This window comes from Onychomys torridus, chromosome 17 (assembly GCF_903995425.1).
Source record: "Onychomys torridus chromosome 17, mOncTor1.1, whole genome shotgun sequence".
Lineage (NCBI taxonomy): Eukaryota > Metazoa > Chordata > Mammalia > Rodentia > Cricetidae > Onychomys > Onychomys torridus.
In genome coordinates this window covers 8,418,572-8,441,475 of record NC_050459.1, presented here as the reverse complement: position 1 = coordinate 8,441,475, position 22,904 = coordinate 8,418,572, and the positions used below count along the sequence as shown (strand labels likewise).

Sequence of the window (22,904 nt, the reverse complement as noted above, 5' to 3'; positions counted from 1 at the left end):
CTGACATTCTGCAACTACCTCTAAGATAATCTGGGATTCCAAAGAGTTAGCTCATGCAGGTACAGATAGGGGCATCTTTAAAATGTTAATCTTTAATCTAAAAACTAGAATCATGCATACAAGTCATCATTACTGTGGAGTAGGAAAAGGCATAGGGGAAGTTTCTTTAAAAAGAATTCTCCCTATTAAATATGAAACGAGTCTGGTAACTGTTGCGCGTGGGCATGTGTGGAATGAAAAAGACCTATGACCCCTCCCAGCTTTTCCTTCGGGACAAAAGCATTCCAAAGGATTTCTCTGAAACCCGCCTGGTAAAAGGCTCCCTGGGGACTGATCAGCTCTTATCAGACACAGGTCTGGTCCAGCTTGGCTAAAGTCTTGGGTAGATTGTTCCTGGGGAGATGGGAAGGTATGTGCAGAAGATATGGAGGAGTCTCCGCCACATTGATGGGTGCTTAGGAAGCTGCCTGGTGGGTGGGTGGACATAGCTCAGAAGGGCCCACCCTGGAGCAGGAGGGCAGATGGAGTCAGCTCTGGCTCTTCCACCCTCTGGGATGAGGAGGAGGAGGAGGATGCACGCCCCCACACTGCTAACTCTGCCCTGCTCCCACAGGTTGGCTGTTCCACACAGTGTTCTTACAGCACCACCATTTCAGGGATGAAAGAAAGACCAAGTAGCCTACGCCAAATGCCTCCAGAGACCAGAGGGGGCCAGCCCTGGACCCAAGTGCTGTAGGACAGAGTTCAAGTGCACTGTCATGGTCCCTCTTGAGCCCACTTTGGAGGTATAGAGTGGGAGGTGGCAGCTGACACTGGAGTTCCACTCTGCCCTGGCCCTGGCTTCTGCATTTGAGGCACCGTGACAGCAGACATTGATGAGTGAAAGGAATTAGTCAAACGGAAGGAAAGGAATTTTTGCCAGAGACAGCCCCTAGAGGAGTCCTTTAGGTCAGATAGCCTTGGCTGTGGAGGTCATCCTGTGCATGGTAGTATGTTTAGCTAGATCCTAGGCTCTACTACAAGATTCAGGAGGTGGAAGAGGGACAGGGAGCAGGAAAAGTAGACACTTGCCTCACTGTAGCTACTGTGGGCACTCTGCCCCATTTTACAGAGAAACCCAAGGGGAAGGGTGCCTGGTACACTGAACGCCTGGGCATCTCTATGTTAGAGCTGGGACTGGACCCCAAGATAAGCTCCTCACGTGCAATGTCATTTTCAGCCCTGGATGGCAAGGTGGTGTCCAACTGTAGGGTAAACCCAGCAGCACATTTCCTGCTGTGGAACATCTCCCCTTTACCCTGGGCAGGGGCGGGAGGCCTGAAAAAAAACCCAAGGGTTGCAAGAATGACTTCCCAGCCCCACAGCCCCCACAGGAGAGCTACTGGCAAGGCTGCAGGGCACCACCCTTGGCTCAGAGGAGGAGGCTGGAGAACCTTCCAGGGCAGCCGTGTACTCTTGAGCTCAGGAATGCTCCAAAGAGGGAAGAGTTTCATGAGACTGTGGTGGCGTAATCAGGCTATGGTTAGGAGTTGGGGGTGGGGGTGCAGGGGAGGTGGGAGTTGGGGGATCGTCGCGATGTTGAGGGGCACGGAGGGAACACCGGCCACGTTTGTAGAAGCCTCCTGGTGCACAATCAGGAGACTCCCTGAGCACCAAGGAGGAGGAGTGAGCAGGGTGCTAGATGGTCACAATTCCTGCCACAAAAGTGCGTGCCCAGGGGTGGGGAGGCTGGAGAAACAACGTACAGGACTGCCTCCTCCCTGCCTCAGCTACTCCGTGTAGGAAAAGAAACCACCCATGCAGAAACGAGGCTGAGGCAGAAGGAGCAATTTGGGACTGTGAAGTTTCAAGCATGTGACACAGGCTCATCGTCTATCCAAGGATGTCCATCAGGGCAAGCCCTGGATCTCAGTTCAATGTTTGGTCCTGGATTATTCAATTGTGTGATTTGGGGCAGCTTACATTATTGTTCTTGACTTAATTTCGTCAAAATGAATCGGAGAGTACTTCACAGACCTATCAGAATTACGTGAGCATAGAGTACTCCCGCTAAGTCCTGGCATCACCACAGCGACCAGGGGCACGCCACTTTCTCCTCCCATAATTCACACCACGCACTCAAACCGAACACAGCGCAGTCGAGAGCGGTGTGTTAAAACTTCAATTTGATTCAGTGTGTTCCTTGGGATTCTTGGATGATGTGCTGACCATGGCTGTACAGTGCTGGGCTAGGTCCTGGGAAAGCAGGAATCCAAGCAAGGATAACGTCAAGCGGTGTTCCTCTCTGGTACAAGCTCCACCAAACATGTGTATAAGAGAGCAAGGAAAACACAGAGGCAGGGAGGCACCAACCTGGCAGACGGGGAAGACAGGCAGGAAGATGGGATTGACTCTCACAGAGGTAAGACTATGGGCCATCCTCGCATTTCCAGAGTTCGTAAGCACCGAGATCCAGGTATTTACAGCGCATGTGTATAACAAGTATTTGAGAGCTGAGTCCTTGCAGGTCAGGCTGTTCAGCCCAGGGATGCCCTAGACATGAGCATGATGGGATGGAGAGAATGCAGTCTACATCTCATATTACATGTCCCTGTGTTTCCCACTGACTACAGACTGATGAGCAGTTGATCATATTGGGAGCAATGTTCTCTGAGGTATTTTGATTTTCTTTTTCAAAAAACAGTAGTCCAATGCTTCACCCCCTAAAGACCTCTAGAGGAGATACTTACTCTATGAAGGGACAGTGGAATACACTCTCAGAGGTGTACACTATGTTTGATGAGCATCAAGTTCTGTGAAGGGAAGGAAGGTGGACACTGATGTCTTCCCACTTAGAAGAAGTGCTGCTCTCTCATTGGGTATTGTGCATGGGGCAGGAAGAAGGGGGACCCTGACTTCAGGGTTCCAAGTCAGTCTAAGGATTCTGAAGACCAGGTGTGTTACTAACATGAACAGGTACCCCAAACGAGTAATATCCCAGGTTGGGGAGACTCACAACCAAGTCATTAGGCTTCTTTTTTGCTTGGAAAAGAAACGGGTAACGGACATCCTACCCCTGAGCAAGATGAGGTGGACAAAAATAAACGTTCAGTCATTAAACCATATTAGTAAGAAATGGGGTAAATATCCCACCGTGGATCACATGTGTCAGAATCCATGCCGAATTTTGGAAGTGAACCCCTGTGAGTCAGAACAATGGTTTTCCACAACACCCATTGTGCAGGAGGAAGACGGGAAGTCCAGACACAAACAAGAAGCAACAGCAAGCCTTGCCAAGAAGGGACAGGAAACACTTGCTCATGTCCCCCCAAAAGTGGAACAAGACACTAATTATTATTGCAGATGAATGTTAAAAATAATGCATGCTTTACTGTAGTGGCCACAAAATGAGATTTCAATAAAACATTGTTAAAGAAAGAAAAAAAAAACCTCTCAGTATAATTATATCTACTGTTTAAATTGGAAGATTTATCTTCATAGGTTATCTTTCTTGGCAAAACGTGATAAGATTTTTATAGACAAGAAAAAAAAAAGCTATCTTCTACAAATGATGTGTTAAAAATAATCGCAGTGATAAACAAACAATAAAAGGTTTAAATTTTAGACAACAGGACAATACGGCTAGCTTTGGTTGAAAGAATAGGGGGTGGGTAAACCCAGGAAGAGAAGTCACGTAGGACCAGCCTTCCCATTTCCACACTCCACCCTGCCTGGCTCAAAAATCACTCAAAGGAAAGATTGGGTCTTCACAGACAGAAATTTACTATTAAACAAGAAAGTCTGCTGAAGGACTTTGGGTAAGCTTTTGCTCTTTGTGCCTGGATCCACCCCCACACGAGGTCCTAAGGCCCTCTTTCAAAGAACCCACCTCTAAGAGGGGACCCTGAGCCTGAGGGAGTTGGACCCAGTGAGGTCAATGGCCACTGCCAATCACTTATTAAATACTGGATTGTTCATGCTTCATTTACGGTGTCAGCATCTGTGAACTGAGGTGAAATTAGTTGGAAAGCCCCGGGGTGGAGCTGGGGACAGCAAAGAAACATACAGGGAAGGAGTATGTGGGGGTTCCCCAGCTCCTTAGGGTAGAATTTGATCTTGGCTTTGCTGGCCTCCTTTCCCATCTGCCAGCCAACTCCCTGACAATGTCTGGAGTCCTTGTGGCTCAATGCCAAGAACAAACAGAGATCAGTAGGGGACATGGCGACAGTAGAAGGAGAGTGAGCAAGTCTGGGTGGGTCTAGAGGGTCCCACCTCAGTGCCTATGGCTGTGGCCAGATGCACAGGCAGAAGCCAGGTGCGTGGGGAGACAGCAATCATTGGACTGCTCAGGGTCTGACACAGACATGGGATGAACTTTAAAAGGCAACAGTGTATTCAAATAACATCCCAGGACATTAGAAAGTACACACTGGCCTCTCTTTAAATGTTCAGACAAGAATGAATGCTAAAAATAACAAAAAATCCCATAGTGTGCAATACTAGCCAATAAAAGGGTTTTCTATGACTGTAAGCTGTTGATCTGGGAAGACAGGGGATATAAACTTTGATGCATACATGTATGTGATTTTAAAGGCACAAATGTGTGTACATCTACATGCACACAGGCACAGCATTCAGACGCTGCAATCCTGAGCTTGCTGACTATAGCATACTTCTTAATTCTAAGAAGCATAATGGCAACCAGAAGGGTCTCTGCATACTTCAGCGGCAGCTGGGAGGGACGTGCTGCCATGAGGACATGTCTTGTCCCCGTAAATGTCAATTTTAGAAGACAATTTATTCAGCTCTGCTGTTGGCTTTGGCTTCCCATGACTCATCTTTCCTTCCAAGATAGCTGACATTTTTGAAGGGCACCCTTTTTATTAAATTTTATTTCTCTCTACTAAAGAAGTCATTTTCATTTTCTGGACTTGGAAGGCCATTTTTTCACCCACAAAGTCCTTTCTGTTTATTTGTTTCCTGGCTTGTTCTCCTTGAGGGTATGTAGATGGCCACATACCCTGTCTATCAATGCTAGCCTTAAAATAAAGCCCCCAAAATACCAGTGGCAATTCACATTTAGAAACATCCTTCTTGGTCCATGGCCACTTTCATGGGATGTCTGTGTTTGAATTGGGTCAGATTTAGATGAGAAAGAGACAGACAGAGAGATGGAGAAAGAGAAACAGAGAGACACACTAAGGGGAGAATGCCCCACATTCTCTTTTTCATACCAGACACTTCAGTTACACCTTTCAACAGTAATTCAACAGTAATTCAACGGGACTCAAGATCATCTTGGACTGAGGTTAAAAGGCAACTGCCCCAGTGGAAGACTAAAAGAAGAGAAAAATAATCTCATAGAGAAAATGTACTGAATATCTATCTATCTATCTATCTATCTATCTATCTATCTATCTATCTATCTATCTTTGAGACTGGGTCTCACTTTGTAGCTTCAGCTGAACTGGAATTCACAGAGATCCGCCTGCCTCTGCCTCCCGAGTGCTGGGATTAAAGGTGTGCACCACTACATCTGGCTAACATGGTAGAGATGTAAGAGTATACTTGGTCAGGATGCTGAGAAATTAAGGCAGCGTTTTGGAAGTGTGGCTTCTGGTCTTTAGGGAGAAGGTTTGCTCCACTTCACAGGTGACAAAAAGGACTGAAGGCCAGTATCTCAGAAGGCAGAGGAGAAACTCAGGAGAAGGTGGTCATGAGGCCAAGGTTCCCACACGAGGCTTGGATTAGGAAGTCAGGGTATACTTAGAATTATAAATGTTTACTGTTAAATTAAGTATTATTTTGAGACAGGGTCTCTGTAGCCCAGGCTGGCCTAGAACTCTGCAGTGATCCTCCTGCCTCAGCCTTCTGAGTGCACAGTATCAGTCTGTGATACAAAAGGCTGAGACTCCCTTCTCCCTAAGCTTAGCTGAGGTACAATTCAGAAGGAACAGAGGTGGTGGAGGATGACAGGAGAGGAAGCCCCCTTGGAGGTGAGAGGTTGAAGTGAGGGTGGGATGGAGACAGAACTCATCGCCATGAGGTACCCGGTCTGAGAGCCTTTGCAGGGGGGCTGGGCTGGTGGAGACCCCAAAGAGGAGGTAGCATGGGTCATGGCCACCTCCTGTCTTGCAATTTCATAAAGCGCCTTGGTGCCAGTGACCACTACCTCTGCCCCGATGACACTTGTGTGCTACCAATGATTGCTCTGCCTGACAACCACACTAAACACGAGGTGCCGTGAAAGACCTAGGCTGACTGGAGGCCTAGGAAGCTGCCAAAGACGCTGTGTAACTCTGTTTCAGTCTCCCTGGATCCCAAGGCAAATGTCCTAACGCTGTCATTTAGTTCAGTTCACTTTCTCTGTCCACTCATGGAAATTCTGAACCATCGCTATTTGAATGCAGTTCGATCACAGCAGGTGAACAGCTCCACCCTGTACACCGTAGAGCGGTCAACTTCATGTTCAAATGATGCTTTTGGAAAATGGTGGGTTTTAGCCACCTCCTGGACATCACTCCCTGGTGAGCAGACCACATTCCATGGCTCCCAAGGTCTCTTGTTTCTCCTCTATTAAGAGCAGACAAGTTCACGAATGATAGCTGGAAGAGAAAGTGTCTGAGAGACTGGAAGCCGACAAGAGAACCAGAGAAGTGGCCTCCAGACAGAGAGCTCGCTTGCTTTCCCGCTCATGCATGGCTGCCCTTGGGCTTCTTTTCCATCTCCTCCTTCTCGCCTGTGGTGCCGGGGATGGACCCTAAGCCCTCATGCACAGCTGGCAGCTACTCTACCACTGAGCCTAGCCCAGCCCAGGCTTGGAAGTTTCTTTTGAAGGAAGCTGTGAGCTTTCATGTGGGGACTTGATGTTGAGTGATGGTCCCAAAGAAGCAGGGAGGCTTTTGAGCCCAATCTTTAACAGCTGTCTTGTTTTGTGCTGATGTGACAGGGTTTCTCACGTAGCCTCAGCTGTCCTGGGACTCCCTATGCAGACCAGGCATATGCTGTGTGTTTAACCCTTGTGTTTTCCCTGGATCTCACTCTGGAAGGTTGCAAAGCTATTCTGCATCCCCTTCCCCCTAGGTTGCCAGGAATGTCTTTCAGACTTCCTTCTCTGGAGCCATCTAGGAACAAACAGGCATTCCGAAGCCTCAGAGCTTCTTCTTCCCTTCCTTAGAAATTCAGTCAGGTGCCCTGCCATTGGTCTACACTAGTAATTCCTTCACTGTGCAGAGAAGCAGGAGTGTTTGTAAAATGTTGGGAAGGTTGGCTTCTGCAGCCCCTTTACAGTTTGGATTCTCTGTCTCTGTCTGTCTGTCTGTCTCTCCAGGGTCTCTCTAGGTAGCCCTGGCTGTCCTGGAACTATGTAGATCAGGCCAGCCTTGAACTCACAGAGATCTGCCTGCCTCTGCCTCCTGAGTGCCGGCATCAATGGCATATGTGCTCCACTGCGCCCAGACCCCCTTTCCTGTAAGTTGCAATGGTACATAGAGCTTGGGGTACACAGTGGACCCCCAGGGGTTCAGGCAGCTTGCCCTCTGGGGACTGATGCATCCTCACTGGTGAATAAGATCTGCTGATTCCACAGGCTGGGTTGAAAAGAGAAGCCTAAAAACAACACATACAAAGGAGAACAGCTTTCTCTGAGAGGATTCTGTGAGTTTTGTAGCAACTCAATGTGCATCCCTTGGTGCTTAGGCACACGCAGACCCTTTCACCAAATCCAAGAGACAGATGCCGCCTAGGATGTAGTCACAAATCTAATCTAAAGTCCTCTGACAATTGTCATCCCAAGCCCTTAAGAATGCCATGGTTGCCATGTGACATCTACCTTTTTAAATGCAATTATTCCCATGCAGAGCCTGGACCTGCCCCACTTTTATTATGGAGAATCCAACCTCAGCACCATCCGTTTCTTTATTTAAGACAGGCCTTAGGTTTGAAGATCAGTTCTGTGCCTCCCAAAGACAACACCGACACTGTAAGGAGCCCTGAAGACTGTCGCACCTCACCCACTAATTACCTTCCATTCTTCTTTTTCTTTTTTCCCATTGTGGTCCCAAACCCTTTGCAACAGCACTTTAGGAATGTGCACTTTTGTCCTATAGGGAGCATGTCTTTAATGCCTTCACTGCTAAGGCGAAACTGGCCAACTAATGTGGGCCTTGTGCAGAGTTTCTGTGGGGGCTATTTCTGTATCACATCTAGAACGTCAGTGTCTGGGCTGGACACAGAGGCAAGGGACAGGGATATTTTGATCTTTCTAATCAGTGGGGACATGTGGCCTTTGGAAGGCTGCTTTGTGCTTCCCATATGAGTCAGACATTTGGCCACTTGAATGGCGGCTTGTCTCCACCACAGGGAAGTAGCCTGGGTGGGGGCAACAGAGGGCTGAGCACTGAAGGCTGCTCAGGGCCACAGGTTGATCAGCTTCTTAGGACAATTCCAAAATGGCCAAGGCTGTCAACAATAAATTAATTTAGTATCTGCCCTGAAGCCATTGAAAGAAACACAAGATGAATGTGGATCCTTGCGCTTAGGATATTGAAGAGAGAGTAATTCTCACTGTGTGTGGTGAAGATGGAGAAGCCAGGGCAGGGTCTTATTTCCTGTTTCCCAGTACCCATTGTGTGTGCAGATGGAGGAAGAGCCAGTTAAAAGGTCCCCTGGGAGAGGAAAGCATAAAGAATTGTGTGGTTGGGTCATTTCTGCCATAGTGCCCTGGTTATTGTTTTAATGTATCTAAAAGAAAGCGAGGAGAGTAACTCTGTAACTGCGTGCACTCTCTTAGTGTCTTCTCTTCGTTACTGCAGACACGGCTCCTAAGCCTACCCACAAGGATGCTCATTTGGAGCCTTGCACAGACTAACTCTGAAGGGCCTTTGTGACCACACTGTGTCACCTCTTCCACGAGAAGACCCCAACTGTCTCAGCTGCTGCCTGAGGGACATAAAGCCACAGAAGGTCCTTGAAACACCACACATTTTCCCACAACTTTGGTCTTTTCAGAAACCCTGTGATTGTTAAGCACGGACTCAAAGTGTAGAAAAGAAACAAATGACCTTGACAACAGTGTGCCTTCTCTCACAGAGAGTGAAAAATGCTTGAATGCCCTTGGGGAAAATGCCTTAATGCCCAACTTGTCAAAACATTCCACCAGGAGGCGGGAAAGGGAAGCCGTCTGAGGCCAGAGCTCTTGTCTGGCTCACAAGAGGCTTCCCTGACTGCAGTTAGCAGCAGCCTGTGGGAACCAGTGGAGACCAGCTGTCGCTGTACTGCCGTTCTTGGTGGACCATAGGGATGTGCCTCCCTGAGGAAGAGTGCTCTGATCTCTCAGATGGGCCTTCCCCACCTGCACCAGCTGCTGGGCCATTTCTATGCCCTCGAACATCCAAATCAATGTCTGCTTTCTATCCCGTTTTCCAGAAAACACCTGCCATCAGGGAACAGGCAACTGGGGCTAACTTTTCTCTTCACTTTGCTGCCTCTTCTGAGCTACACAATTCCTTCTCTAGGGTTGGCTCGTTCTGCTGTCAATCCAGTGGTCCAGAGGGCATCTGTGGCTCTGAAGAGAGACAAGGGCTTTCTCTGGATCTCCAGGGCTGTGGGACTCAGGAAGGATGCTAAGTGAGTGTGGCTCTGAATCAGCCACCTTCCCTTAGCTATGTCAGGAGTCAAGATGTTTAATTTTTGTCACGAGAGGACCTGAGGAAGGCTGCTAATGTATTTTCAGGGCATAGGAGTATACAGAGTTCATCAGAAAGAGGTGAGGGTGAATAATATACAGAAGCACTGTAATTCTTGGGGACCACCCCACCATATCAGAGTATCTGTCTGTCACTGCACATGGCCCTGTCTTTGTCCTGTGTTGCCATCAGTTGGTTGTTTACCAGGCACAGGCTTAGCTGCTCCAGTAAACAGCCATGATGAGAATAACTTCTGTTAAGGCCAATGACCTTGCACTAAAGATTTCCCCATTTCCCATTATTAATGGATTTGGCTGATAAGAGCAAAATCTGGAGTAAAGCTTATCATGGTCCAGGTAAAGAGAAAGGTGGCTTCAGGAGTAGTGGAAATACATTCTTTCTTTTGTGTGTGGATGTGTGGGGAGGGTAATGGAACCATGGGGGCTGAATGTGCCAGGCATGTGTTGTTACTCAGCCACACCCTGGACCCAAGCACACTATCTGCTGACCGGTGCGTTCTTCCTACAGTGGTGTTCTGTGACTGTTCAGGGAAGCTGTGTATAAATAATGTTGTCTTCTAGAAATGCCCTTTTTCTTCTTGTAACCCAGGCTGCCCTTGAACTCCTGCTCCTCCTGTCTCCATCCCCTGATGCTGGGGTTATAGGTGTGTGCTACCATGCCTGGCTGTATTTTTCCCTCTTGGATGGAGCTCCACGCTAGGCTTTTCTGACTATCAAATCCTGAATAGTGTTTCCATCGCCTTCTGATGTTAAATATCGTCATATTAGGATGAAGTAGAGGGGGTTATTTGAAACTGTGACCTTCCCTTGGAGCAAGATTAACTCATCTAAACAGCTGTTCACAATCCCTGTTGCTCGAAAGAAGAGGCCCCCGCTGGGGTGGGTGGATCACCAGTCACCTGTGTGGAAGGCACTTGGCAGACGAGGGTCTCATCAAAGCGACACATAGAGCCTCATATTGGAAAAGCAAGAAGACTGACATTGCTATGAGGTCTTGGGCAGAGCCTGGAGAGATGGCTCAGTGTTTAAGGGCACCGCCTGCCCAGTTCAATCCCTAGCACTCACACGGCAGCTCATGTCTGTAACTCCAGTTCTAGGGGACCCTACACTCTCACACAGTCATCCATGCAGGCAAAACACAAATGCACATAAAAAAAAAAAAAAAAGAGGCCTTGGAGAGAGGCAGAGAGCCAAGCGACTCCCCAACCCCCCAGGAACTTCCTTTACGGGCTGATTGACAGTCCATGGGTTAGCATTCTACACAAGCTGGGCCTTGGCCTATTTACTTTTGAGATCACATCTTTTTGTGAAGATATGAGCTCAACAGATCACGAATGCGGGTCTAACGTGCAGGAAACTCTGGCTTTCTATTGTTCCATTCTTCCCTAGGATTTACTATCCAGGATATTCTGACACACTAAGTTCATTGTCACTGTCTCTTTGCTGACGCTCCCTCCCTCCTCTCCTCACCAGACTTGACCCTAAGGACACAGGTGATCCTCAGAGCCCCTAGGCCTGCATATCTCTTTCACTTGAATTTATCAGTTAAAGTCAGATCTAACGTTCGTCTTGCCTGCTCAAGAGCTTGTTTCTGGCGCTTACCCCACCTCTTGGACACTGCTGACGAAATGAGCTGGAAGGGAATGCCTTTTAAGAGTGCACATTTCAGCAATGTGCACACTGGCAATGAGGAGACGCGGACGGCTCAGGGTGCTTGGATGTTTTTGGTTCCTTAGTGTTTCCTGACACATGATGGATGTGCAAGAAGCATTCATCAAGTGGACAGATGCCTTGCCCACTGCTGGTCTATGACTGCTGTGTGATCCCATTCCCTGTGTTGGAGCCAGGCTTCAGGTCTTTCACAGCGCTTTCTCTCTCTCTCTCTCTCTCTCTCTCTCTCTCTCTCTCTCTCTCTCTCTCCAGGGTTTCTCTGTGTAGTTTTGGTGCCTGTCCTGGATCTTGCTCTGTAGCCCAGGCTGGCCTCAACTCACAGAGATCCACCTGCCTCTGCCTCCCGAGTGCTGGGATTAAAGATGTGTGTCACCACTGCCTGGCCTTTCACAGCATTTTCTTAGACTCAAACTTGACCCAGATTTGAATGGAGCCTAAAATATCGTGACCCTGATTCAGCTAAGCAACTTCTTCAAGGAAGCTTCCTAGAGCTTGTCACGTCCCCTGCAGATGCCCCTCAGGCTTGCATAGCCCTCCTCTTCTTCCAACTTCATTTCCCCGACTGTTCTGCACTCAGGTCCCCTGTGGGCACCCTGACTTTATCCTCGAGACACACCCAGCACCCTTTGACACCAGGGACACCATCTTCTGCTCACTTTGCTCCTAGACAAAGGCCTTGCTTACAGCTGCTGGAGTGGGATCTCATGAGTGCTAAAGTGTAGAATCCCACATGCAGAGGAAGCTGGGGATCTTCCTAACGCAACGGACACCAACAAAATGTGATTTTTCAATGCCCAGCGCCATATGCACTTTAAGGGAATATGGCTCTGATACATATCTGGTCCCCATGAAAACCTGTTCTTAGGGATGTCAGATTGTCTGTGCTCCCAAGTCCCAGTAATACCAACCCCCTGGTTTCTGAAGTGGGTGAGAGCCACATGTAGACACAAGTCATAGGGACCATTTTTTGCCCTTGCCTGTGGTGACCGTCTGAAACACTGCAGGTGACTTCTGCTGGGTGTGCCAACTGTGCCATGTCAGCCTATCAGGGCAGGCTGCTCCCAGCTGCTGTGGCCTCTGTCCTTTCTGTTCTTGATCCAGGGGTTTTTATCACCCCAGGGTCTCTGTTCCTCCACAAACAGCAAAGACCCAATGACAAGGCATTCTTCCCCACCACCCTTCTTTTTTAAAGACCGAGTCTCACTCTGTAGCCCTGGCTCGCCTGAAACTCACCACGTAGACCAGGCTGGCTTCTAACTCAGAGAGATGCCCTCCCCTCTGCTGGGATTAAAGGCCTGCACTACCAAGATCAGCCACCATTCCCTTCATATCCTGATTTCTTTCACTTTGATTTACATTGTTAAAGTTAAGGAATCCCGGAAGTTTAAGAACTGTTCGATCCCAGAACAGGGACCCATGGTTTGTGGTGGGAGACTCTTAGGGTGAAAAATGCAGCAGCCAAGCATTCCTTATTGCCTTGAGCATCACCTCTCTACATCATGCATATACAATAATAAAATTTAAAAAATTTAAAAAAATTGAAGTAATGGACTTGATCAGAACTCATGGTCAAACACTACACGCTAAAGGCTAACTAAAAAATGAACTGACATTGACCTCATTAGGAAAGGCTTTAGACCAAGTGGTTCTCAACCTGTGGTTGGCAACTCCCTTTGACAAACCTCTATCCCCAAAAACACTTACATTATGATTCATAACAGTAGCAAAATTATAGTTATGAGGTAGCAATTAAAATAATTTCATTTCATGGTTGGGAGTCAGCACAGCATGAAGAACTGAATTAAAGGGTCTTAGCATTAGGAAGGTTAAGAACCACTGCTCTAGACCAGCTTTGGAGAAGTGTGGAACATGGGCAAGGCTGTTTTCACCTGTTAGACCATGGTGACACTGTGGCTTTGGACATCATTCTGTGACAGGATTCACTCCGTGTTTTCCACTGAGCTGCCTCTGGCTTCCCAGTGTGTAAGGAGAGAGGACAGGTTAGGAGGTCCTAAACCATCTGTTAGAGTTCTATGTGTCGTAATTCATGGGAAGAGGAAGGTTTGCCCCTGCTTTGCTGCTTCTGGCTCTCGCCAGGGAGTGAGGGGGACAGAGGGCTCTGCCACACTTCCTGCCTCTTCCTACCTGAACCCTGTGGCTCACTGGAATTTTCTAGAGGATGGTGGTTCTGCTTGTGGGAGGCAATGACCCCTTCCCTGCAGCTCAGCCCAGAGGGTGGAGAATTGTGCTCTATGCATTTTATAGAAGCCCATTCACTTTGTAACTTGAGCGTTCTCTTGGAACTGGAGCACAGTGCATTTGTGATTTCTCCTTGGAGTCCAAAAGTTATCCAGTGACCGAGTTTCTGCTGTTGGCTGTCACCATGGTGAGAACACAGTAACGAGGGTACCATGTCCATATAAGGCTGAGTTAGCAGAGCACAGTCTGCAGGGAGGATGTGGCAGCTACAACAGCACTGTGGGGAAAATATATGGTGGGTGACCCCAGGGGAAGCTGTGGGAAAGGACACACCACACACAGGCTCTCTGGGCTGCAGACTCCACCCTATTGCTATTTTTACAATTACATTATTGAAGGAAAATATTATTGAACCAAAAGAAGTAGCCCTGCCTTCTGCAGAAATATGTATGGGCGACTATGTTATGAATGTCCTGTCTGCGCGCGTATACCTGGTTTATAACACAGAAACCCTAAATCATCATCATCGTTTGAGGTGAACAAACTCACTTGGCCCAGGAAGAAATTATCTTTGGTGAAGCGCCTGGTGGCATCTTTGGTAAGGCACGGAGTACCATTAGCAGTCTCTCTGTCAGCCCTGTTTTACTCTGCGATGTGCAGTGATATACTTGGATTAACATCTTGTGTGCTGACTGAGCCTGTAGTCTCAGGGCATCTTTCTGTCCCCTCCCAGGTACAAGGATGAGGTAGAATCAAGCTAGAATCATGCATGGGACTGTACCCTGCCATGTGACTGGCCACCTGAGCATGGAATGCTGAGAGGAAGACACTGAGGTGAAGCCCCATGGTGGGTATCATTTCCTCTGTCTTGACAATCTGCCTGGCAATGGGAGGAAAGCCAGTCCAGGCTAAGTTCTGATGACCAGACTGGTCCAGCGAAGGGAAGAGTCAGTTTGTCACTTTATGTGACCATGGCGAAACCAGACCCAGGAGCTTATTTTGTGAGGGACACTGGGAAATGACAGGACCTCAGTAGCTGTGATGTGGACTCCCTAAATTCCAGGAACCCCTAGAGACTCCTTCCTGGAACCTTTAAGAAGAGCTTGCATGGAACCTGACAGCACACTGCCATGCAGTCTCTGCTCAAACAGTATTAGTGGTCTTTAGGGAGAACCAAGTCCCCAGAGGGGCACTGTGCAAACCTTTTATCTCCGGGCTCTGCTCTGGATAATCACAACACATCAGGAGTGCCAGGCGGCAGCTGCTCCTTGGACTCAGGCTCTGGCTGGGGCTGGCTTGTCCCAGGAGGCAGCATGCAGTGTCCTCATGGGGTCTAACTCCATCTCCCCTGGTTGGTTCTGGAGATATCTAGATTTCTGCACAGCACCAATCGACCTGCTTTGTGTCCATATAAGGCTGAGTCAGTCTGAGATCAGGGAGCCTGGGCCTGTGTTTGGGCACCCTTACCACTCAGATCATCTCAGCCTTGGCAAAATCAACAGCAAGGATCCGGGAGTTAAATATAAAGAAATGAGGCTGGGTGTGGTGGTGCACATCTTTAATTCTAGTACTCGGGAGGCAGAGGCAGGAGGTTCGCTATGAGTTTAAGGCCTTCCTGATAACATAGAGAGTTCCAGGCCAGCTAGGAATACACAGTGGGACCCTGTCTCAAAATAGACAAACTAAACCAAAAGGGCATATATCTATATCTACTGTATATGTCTGTCCTTTTAAAATGTTGACAAATGATCTTCAGCTAACAGTCCCTAAAGGATACACTCAGTTCGAGTAGAGAATCCATTAACTTAAACTAATCCTCACTGCCTTCAGAATTGGGGCTTCTTGTGCACAGAGTGAGGGATGTGGGGCCTTCAGCTGTGATCTTTGTCATTAACACAGTAATCAGTCAGCCAAGTCAGCAAAGACCATCACATCTGAAAAGGGAGTCCTTGTCATCAAGACCTTTTGCAGGACCTTGTGTGTGTGTGTGTGTGTGTGTGTGTGTGTGTGTGTCCTACTGGAGGTGCAATATGCAATTGGTGTGTGCCCCAATCACAAGGGCTGTGCTGCAGGAGAGGAACAGGAACAGCTGCCCTAAATGCTGACTTAGGGATGGACCTGGGTGAAGCTCACTGGGGAATTAAGAGCCGCTGTGATTGACAACCACAGGTCAAGTGTGCCCAGCTGCTGCCCAGCTGCATTGGTGAAGCAAAGGGGAGGTGGGCGGGGCGTGGGTCCCAGGAAGAGAGATGCAGTGGACACAGGATGGCCCTGTGTGGAGCACCACTCCCCACAGCCCCACACATGCAAACTGGGTTAGGGGCCAAGCCTAGGACCTTGTGGATGCTAAGCCCATGAGCCAACACTGAGCTCCACCCCAGTGAAAAAGAGGTATCTCTTTTTTAAAAAATGAAATATAGTTTAATTATATCATATAAGATCTGAAGAAATAGTTAACAGTTGGGGTTACGTTAATTGTTAAAGAGAGTCTAAATTCATTTCAAAATCCATCAGTGCCAAACGTGTCTGAAAACAAAGCATAAGTGTTTTCTTTTTCAGTCTATAACCTACTAAAGTGTTCAATGTTGAAGCTACGAATTTAAAAACGTATGGTTCACACAATAATGAGCCTGTATGGTGCCCGCAAAAGACAGGGAGAGGAAGAGAAAGGAGGGATGTGAGGGCGGGGAGGGGGCGGGTTGATAAAGGAGTGGAAAATGTGTGTGAGGGGGTGAGAGAGGGCAGTGGGGGGTGAGAGAGGGCAGTGGGGGGTGAGGTCACAGCACATTGCAGACAAGTGTGATATTGACAAAAAATACATGTTGCCTAGTGAAGAATAGGATGCACACATACCTTTTTAAAAGGTGTGCAGTAGCTTATCGTTGTGTGTACCAGAAAGTCTATCTTTCTGGTGAGATGGCTCAGCGGTAAAGCTCATGTACTGCTCTGACAGAGGACCCGGGGTTTAGGCCCAGCACACACTGCTCACAACTGTCTGTAACTCCAGTTCTAGGAGATGTGATGCCCACTTCTGGCCTCTGTGAGCACTGCACACAGGTAGTGCACATACATACATGCATGTAAACATTCAAACCCATAAAACAAAAAAAATATAAATTTTAAAAATTAACCCTAAAATTAGAGGCAACAGAGCAAAAACAATCGCCTGAAGACTGAAGGAAGATGCTAAACTTGCTGCATGGCAGGGATCGCTTGGTGACCTTCTTACTTGTCTGGGAAATGACCCTCATCAAGCATACTCAGGGCGTGAGTGATTCACAGGATTCCTGTCTGTGGTGCAATTCCAAAAGCTCTCAAGTTTGCACGCCCCCCCACTGCATTACTGGAGTAACCATTATATATATATATATATATATATATATATATATATATATATATATATATATATATATATATATATATATATATATAAAGTAGTATGCTTATAAAACATTTGCATATATAAAACATGAGTCTAGAATGTCGCTGTATTAATCACACACACACACACACACACACACACACACACACACACACTAATCTTAAACAATCTTGTGCCTGCACTGAACAGTACCAGAGTTCTCTATGGTTCCTCCCTAAACATCACAATAAGCCATGGGATTTCCTCCCACTTACAAACATTGTTGCAAATAATCTGTAAACTTCAGCACACAGGAGGGCAGTAGGTTCCCGGCTGTGTTATAGAAGGGACTCGAGCAGTCTCAGGTTTGGGTCCCCAGCGTCTCTGGAACCAAGGCCCCCCCATGGCTACCTAGCGACATCTGTGTTTGTGTACTCATCACCATGAGAAATCGGAAAGGAGAGTGGTTCAAATGGAGCCCATTTTGTAACATAAGGCACGATGAAAGGGAACTGGTTGTCCTGTGTCAGTACAGTGTGATCGAACTGGGTAAGTTAAGGCACTTTCAAACAGCATCAAGAAATATTATGTTGTGACTTACCCGAGCTCCTTTCTCGGGGAAGCACTGGCAGCCGCCGCTGCAGTCCCTCCCTCCGCACGGCACATCCAACTTCTTCACCCCCTGCAGAAACCAGACAGAAGACAGAGTTTACTTACGAGTGGCATCGCAACCTGCTGCGAGTCCTTCCGACTCTAACATCAAACTGTCATCCCAAACGGTCCACAAGCCCAGCTTAGAACAGACGTGGGTTCACGGCAAAACAGCAAGGAAGGTACAGAGTCCCCATCACGTGTTGTCCCGAGCATGCGCTGTCTCACTGTGGGGCCACATCCCACGCCACTGCGGCATGCATGTTGACGTGAGTGAGACAAAGGTGTGACCTTGTCCCAGCAGCTCACGGGGGCACAAGGGCTTGCTGCTGGCACAACACACACACTCTGCAGGCGACAGTGTTCTGAAAAAACCGCTGCCTCCAGATGCTGAGCCAGGAGCCCCGGCATGAGCGTCAGAGGAAACATCCCTCAGACCCAGGGCTGGGCAGGGAAGCAGAATCCTAGGGCCCAGGAGTCAGATCCTCAGTGGTCTGGAGATTCAGGGCACACTTTGAAGGCAAGTGATCCGTGGGGAGGGTTTGGTATGACACTCTAACTCCTCCTAAGGACTATCGATGAGGCAAATGAAACACACCTATCAGCATGCTACCCCAACAGCACCTGCTACTCAGATGGGGTGCATCAGCAGGAAAGTTGACCGCCCCCTCCCCATGCTCTTTGTGGCGAGGAGGAGACACCGAGGAACGAGCCTTTACTAAGAGCTGGACTGGTTAGCGGCTAGCTTCTTGAGTCTCTAGGGCCTGGGGGTGTTTTCTGGCCTCCTCCTCTGTATCCCAACATTTCTGATGAATGAAGGCTACAGAGCCTGGGTCACATGACCAGGAGCCTGGCCTTTCCCTTTCATTCAGACCATGCCCACAGAACACAGGAAGTGGTAAGTAAGTTGACTCCCTTCTTCCTAGTCAGGCACCAGCTTTGGTCCCCCCAGAGTCCCCCACAGATGGTCTAGTGCAGTCCTTCCCTATGCTGGAGCAGGACAGAGCAGGAACTGCATCTGTTCCATCTTGGTCACACTGATGCCATCCAACCCACAGAGCCCAGACGTTGGCAGTTACACCTAAGGGACCTTGTAATGTGTACGGTAGACACAGTTAACGCCTATCATTCACTCAGCCAAACTTTAGGCAAGTGGGCCCAGCAGATGACAGAATCCCTCTCATGCCAAAAGGTTTTAACCATAGAATTAAAACTTATTTACACACTTACACATTTTTGCGCCCCTGCGAGTTGTTGGGGCCAGTGCACACGAGGAGGTTAGTGGACAGCTTGTGGGAGTTGGCTGTCTCCTTGTATTATGTGGATTCCAGGGACTGGACTCAGCAAGTGCCTTTACCTCATGAGCTGTATCTCACCAGCCCTACTACAGAGTTTTCACTGTGTTAAGCCTCAAAGACTTAGAAGGTCACTGGGAGATGTAAGTCTGAGCACACAAGCCGGCCCTTAATGTTCCTAGCCTTCTAGGTCTCCCGGTGGAGATGCCCATGGTACCGCCGTAGACCTTCACATGGCTTACACAGCCCAGGTTTCACGTTCATGCTGCACTGGGTGCGCAGGCCACTGTAGGTGTCTGACTCAGCACCACCTGGCCACAGTTCACCTTGGGGATCTGCAAGCCCTCAGGCTCTTTTTGTTCAGACATAAACGTTTTCTTGTCGGCTGAGCATTTTCTAGCAAGGTCTCACTCCACAGCCCCGCGGTTGGAACCCTGATAATAATTCTCTACCTAATCTACTGTCCGATGAATTTCAACAAAGCCCAACCTTCTTGTGTCTTTTAAGAAGCAATTCCCCCGGAGCTCTTTTTGAGGTAACAAAAACAACAGGAGGTCCACAGTGTAAAAGCAAACACATAAAATCCGTTTGTGCCTTTAAAATATACACGCATCTATGATTTTAGCAGTTCTTTGTGGCTTCAGTGTGTATCTCCACTGTGGCTCATCAAGTCCAGGTTTTGAAGGTGGAATTTCTAGAAACAAGGAACACACTGAACTGTGGGTTTCCTAGAAGGGTGCCGAGGCACGAGTCTGGATGAGCCGCCACACTCATGTCTCACTATATGTGACTGTGACCTGACTAGACAGATATCTTGGCAGTTGCCCTGCATTTACCAACGAGTCACCCAGTAGTTGTTTGGAAAGCATGGGAAAGGAGAAAACCTATGTTCCTATTCTCCACCTGGTGCTTCACATGGTATTTTTAATTTCGATTTTAGAGCCCCTTGCCAAATCCCTATCTATAAATCAATGGTTGAAATGATTTTAAAGGGTTTCAAATTGATCCAAGAGGCTCTTTAGTCTTAAGGTTAGGGTGGTCCCTGGATTGAACTGTAGAAATGAGCAATACCAGCTGGGGCACCCTGTCTAATGAGGTGGGAACCAAACACAGTACTGGAAGGCAGCCCCTTAGACACCAGGCCACCTGTCCTTCAGGGGTTCTCTTGTGCATTCCAGCATCTACAAGAGCCCTCAAGACATCAAGTGGAGTGTCGGGTTGCTAGGACCAACAGAAATATTGACACACAGGGGCAGGGCATGTGCTCCAGACAGACTCTCAGAGACCGAACATGTCTCTGGACTCTGGAGTGCATTCTCCCAACAGGAAGCGGGGCTCTGGAACATTCTCAAGAGGTGAGTGCCTTCCTGAGACTATGGATGAGAACAGAGGGGAGCTTCTGAGTGGGCTCTGTGCCTGGACACCCACCCCCTGCTTCAGAAGGAACGCCCAAAGCTCACACAAGCCCCACCCCTCCACGTTTTGAATCTGAGTCTTATTCCATTGCTTAGCATTATTATTCAAGGTCAAATCATGATCCTAATGCTTAACAAGTACTTAATAAAAATGGCAGGCTCTTCCCTCTTGACCACCTTGGGAGCCTGATCACCAACCACCTCAGGGATGGAGACCATCCTGGACTTTATTCCCATCTTCACAAGAGCGAGTTTCCCCCATACAGCTTTTTGAGTCCTCGCCAAGCATTTTACATTTCCCTTTTGACAGAATCACAGGTTAAAACAAGGATCCCAGGAGGACCTGGCCAAAAGGCGGCTGAGGTGAAGTTCCTAGGTGGGGGCTCCCAAAGGCTCACCGTATGCTGTGGAGTGCGCACAGCCATTCAGGTGAGCTGGGCAGACCCTGCTTAGAGGAAGTTCTCAATCCCAGGATGAAAATGACTCAGGCTGGTAGTTACGCAGGTGATCCACAAAAGCGGCCACAAGATCTCTGTCCCTGAGACCCGCCTCATGTGTTTACGCCTGCTCTGGAGTCGCTCCCCCCTTGAGATTCCTGGACCAGTAAGGAGCCTGTGTGGTGAGCTGGCTGTACTGTGAGAGAATATCTGGTACTCCACTGCAAATTATCTGGATGCTGCAAGGAGGGCTGGAGCCAATCATCAGCTTTCCCTTGACAAGGCCACTCACTCTTCATGGACTCACTTACACGCTCATGCACACTCACCCCCCCTCACACACTCATATGCAATTACAAGTTCATTCACATGTATTCTTCACTCAGACGTAAGCACCCTCACTCCCCAAGTCACTCGCTCACACAGACCACCTGTTCTCTCATCCTTTGCTAAATGCTTACTTTGGACTTTGTGCTCTGCTGGGCTCTGGTACCTGTTTTGAGGAAGAGACTAGCTGGAGACTGAGCCAGGAACAAGAAGGTGTAGGGTATCATCGTACCTGTTTGGCAGAACCACTCAGACTCGCCCATGTGCTCACCCTATGGAGACTGCCTTGCTGGCATCTGTTGGTGAGCCTCACTTCCAAACTCAGCAAGGCCTAGGGATGTCAATCATCGGCTCCTTCCTGAAGAAATCATACTAGCCATCCTATCACCTGCCATCCTGAACACTGAGCCCCATCTAGTATACTGGCCCTACAAACAAGGCGGAAAAATAAAAAAAGCTAGACAGAGGAGGGGAGGGGACATGGCTGTCAGAGCAGGGGAGGGGACACTAATACCCACTCATCATCAGCTTTGGACATATGCTGTATTGTGGAGCCCCAGTAATGTGGAAGTAATGTTAAGTCTGGAGCCATGAGACCGAGCTGCATGTAGCTTCCATTACAGACATGCAGGAGGCTGGCTGTGCCCATAGGAGTCATGAAGTGGGGATAATGCCTGCAAAGAGTTCCCTGGAGCAGACTGTGTGGGCAGCCAAGAGGAGAGAGAGTAGAACTCCACAGCTCTCAGAAGGCACAGTGGTGAAGATGCTGGGTACGGCTGAGGAGGAGGGATCTGGAGGTGGCTTCACAGGATAAATGGGAAGAGGGATAACAGATTAGAGACTGGGATTGTCACCCAAATAGGTCACCTCTAAACAACAGCTGTCCTCCCACTGCCCCTGATACCCAGAGGGTGGATCTGGAACAAGTCGGGAACACAGATAAGACCTACCACAGCTGCCAGGAGGTGGTGGCACATGTCTTTAATCCCAGCACTCGGGAGGCAAAGGTAAGTAGGCAGGCAGATCTGTGAGGCCTGGTCTACAGAGCAAGTTCTAGGACAGCCAGGGCTGCACAAAGAAACCCTGTCTTGAAATAAACAAACAAGCAAATAAATAAAGACAGACAGACAGACAGAATGGCCACAGCCCTCCTCTTCACACCATTTTCAAGTCCAACTTGCACGCAGACCTTGTGTGCAAAGGAGCCCAGAGGAACAGCTCATGGAGGAATGGGTCCTTCCATGGCTGTACCAGGCCGAACACGGCTGAGCTCATCAATGAGTGGGCCCTTTGCTGGAGCACAAGACTCTCCTCCAGGTTTAGTGGAGTCTTTGGTGGACCCTGAATCTATGCATCCTAGGAAATACTTCTTCAACCCTCCCTTTGCCCTGACCCCATGCCCATGGGAACTGAGAGAATCTTGGAGCGCAGGTCTCAGACACTGGATTTCCAGTCAATGTAGCAAATGAGTTTCAGTCTCCTTCCTTCTTAAATGCCACCTTTCAGGGCTCTTCTCTCTCAGCTGAGTTTTATCCCACCCAGACTTGGTAGCCAGCACAGCTGCATGGTTGAAAGTCATAGGGCTTGGAATGCCTGGACCACTTAGCACAGGAGCAAAGTGAAGCTAAGCAGCATTTTGTAGAGGACTCTGGTCACCCTGCACGTGGCTGCAAGTTTCTAGAACAAAGGGCAGGCACTAGGCAGCATTTCCCACTTGAATCCCTCCCCCACTTTTGGAGTCTTTCTTAATCTTGACACCACTACTTTGTAAAGATCTAAGACTCTCCACATCTTTATCAAGTTCATCCTGGATACCCCCATGCCACTCTGGATGCATGGTCTGGGTTGTTGTGAGCTGGTTGC

General features: G+C 48.5%; 1 protein-coding gene across 3 annotated transcripts in view; it reads right to left on the bottom strand.

Moving 5' to 3' along the window:
- The window catches only part of Col4a2 (collagen type IV alpha 2 chain), a 140,465-nt gene that overhangs the window by 80,576 nt on the left and 36,985 nt on the right, over positions 1 to 22,904 (bottom strand). For all 3 annotated transcript variants that reach the window (XM_036166640.1, XM_036166639.1, XM_036166641.1), the window contains exon 4: positions 17,518 to 17,598. In XM_036166640.1, coding sequence (XP_036022533.1) covers positions 17,518 to 17,598 — 81 coding nt within the window. The remainder of the gene's footprint in view (positions 1 to 17,517; positions 17,599 to 22,904) is intronic.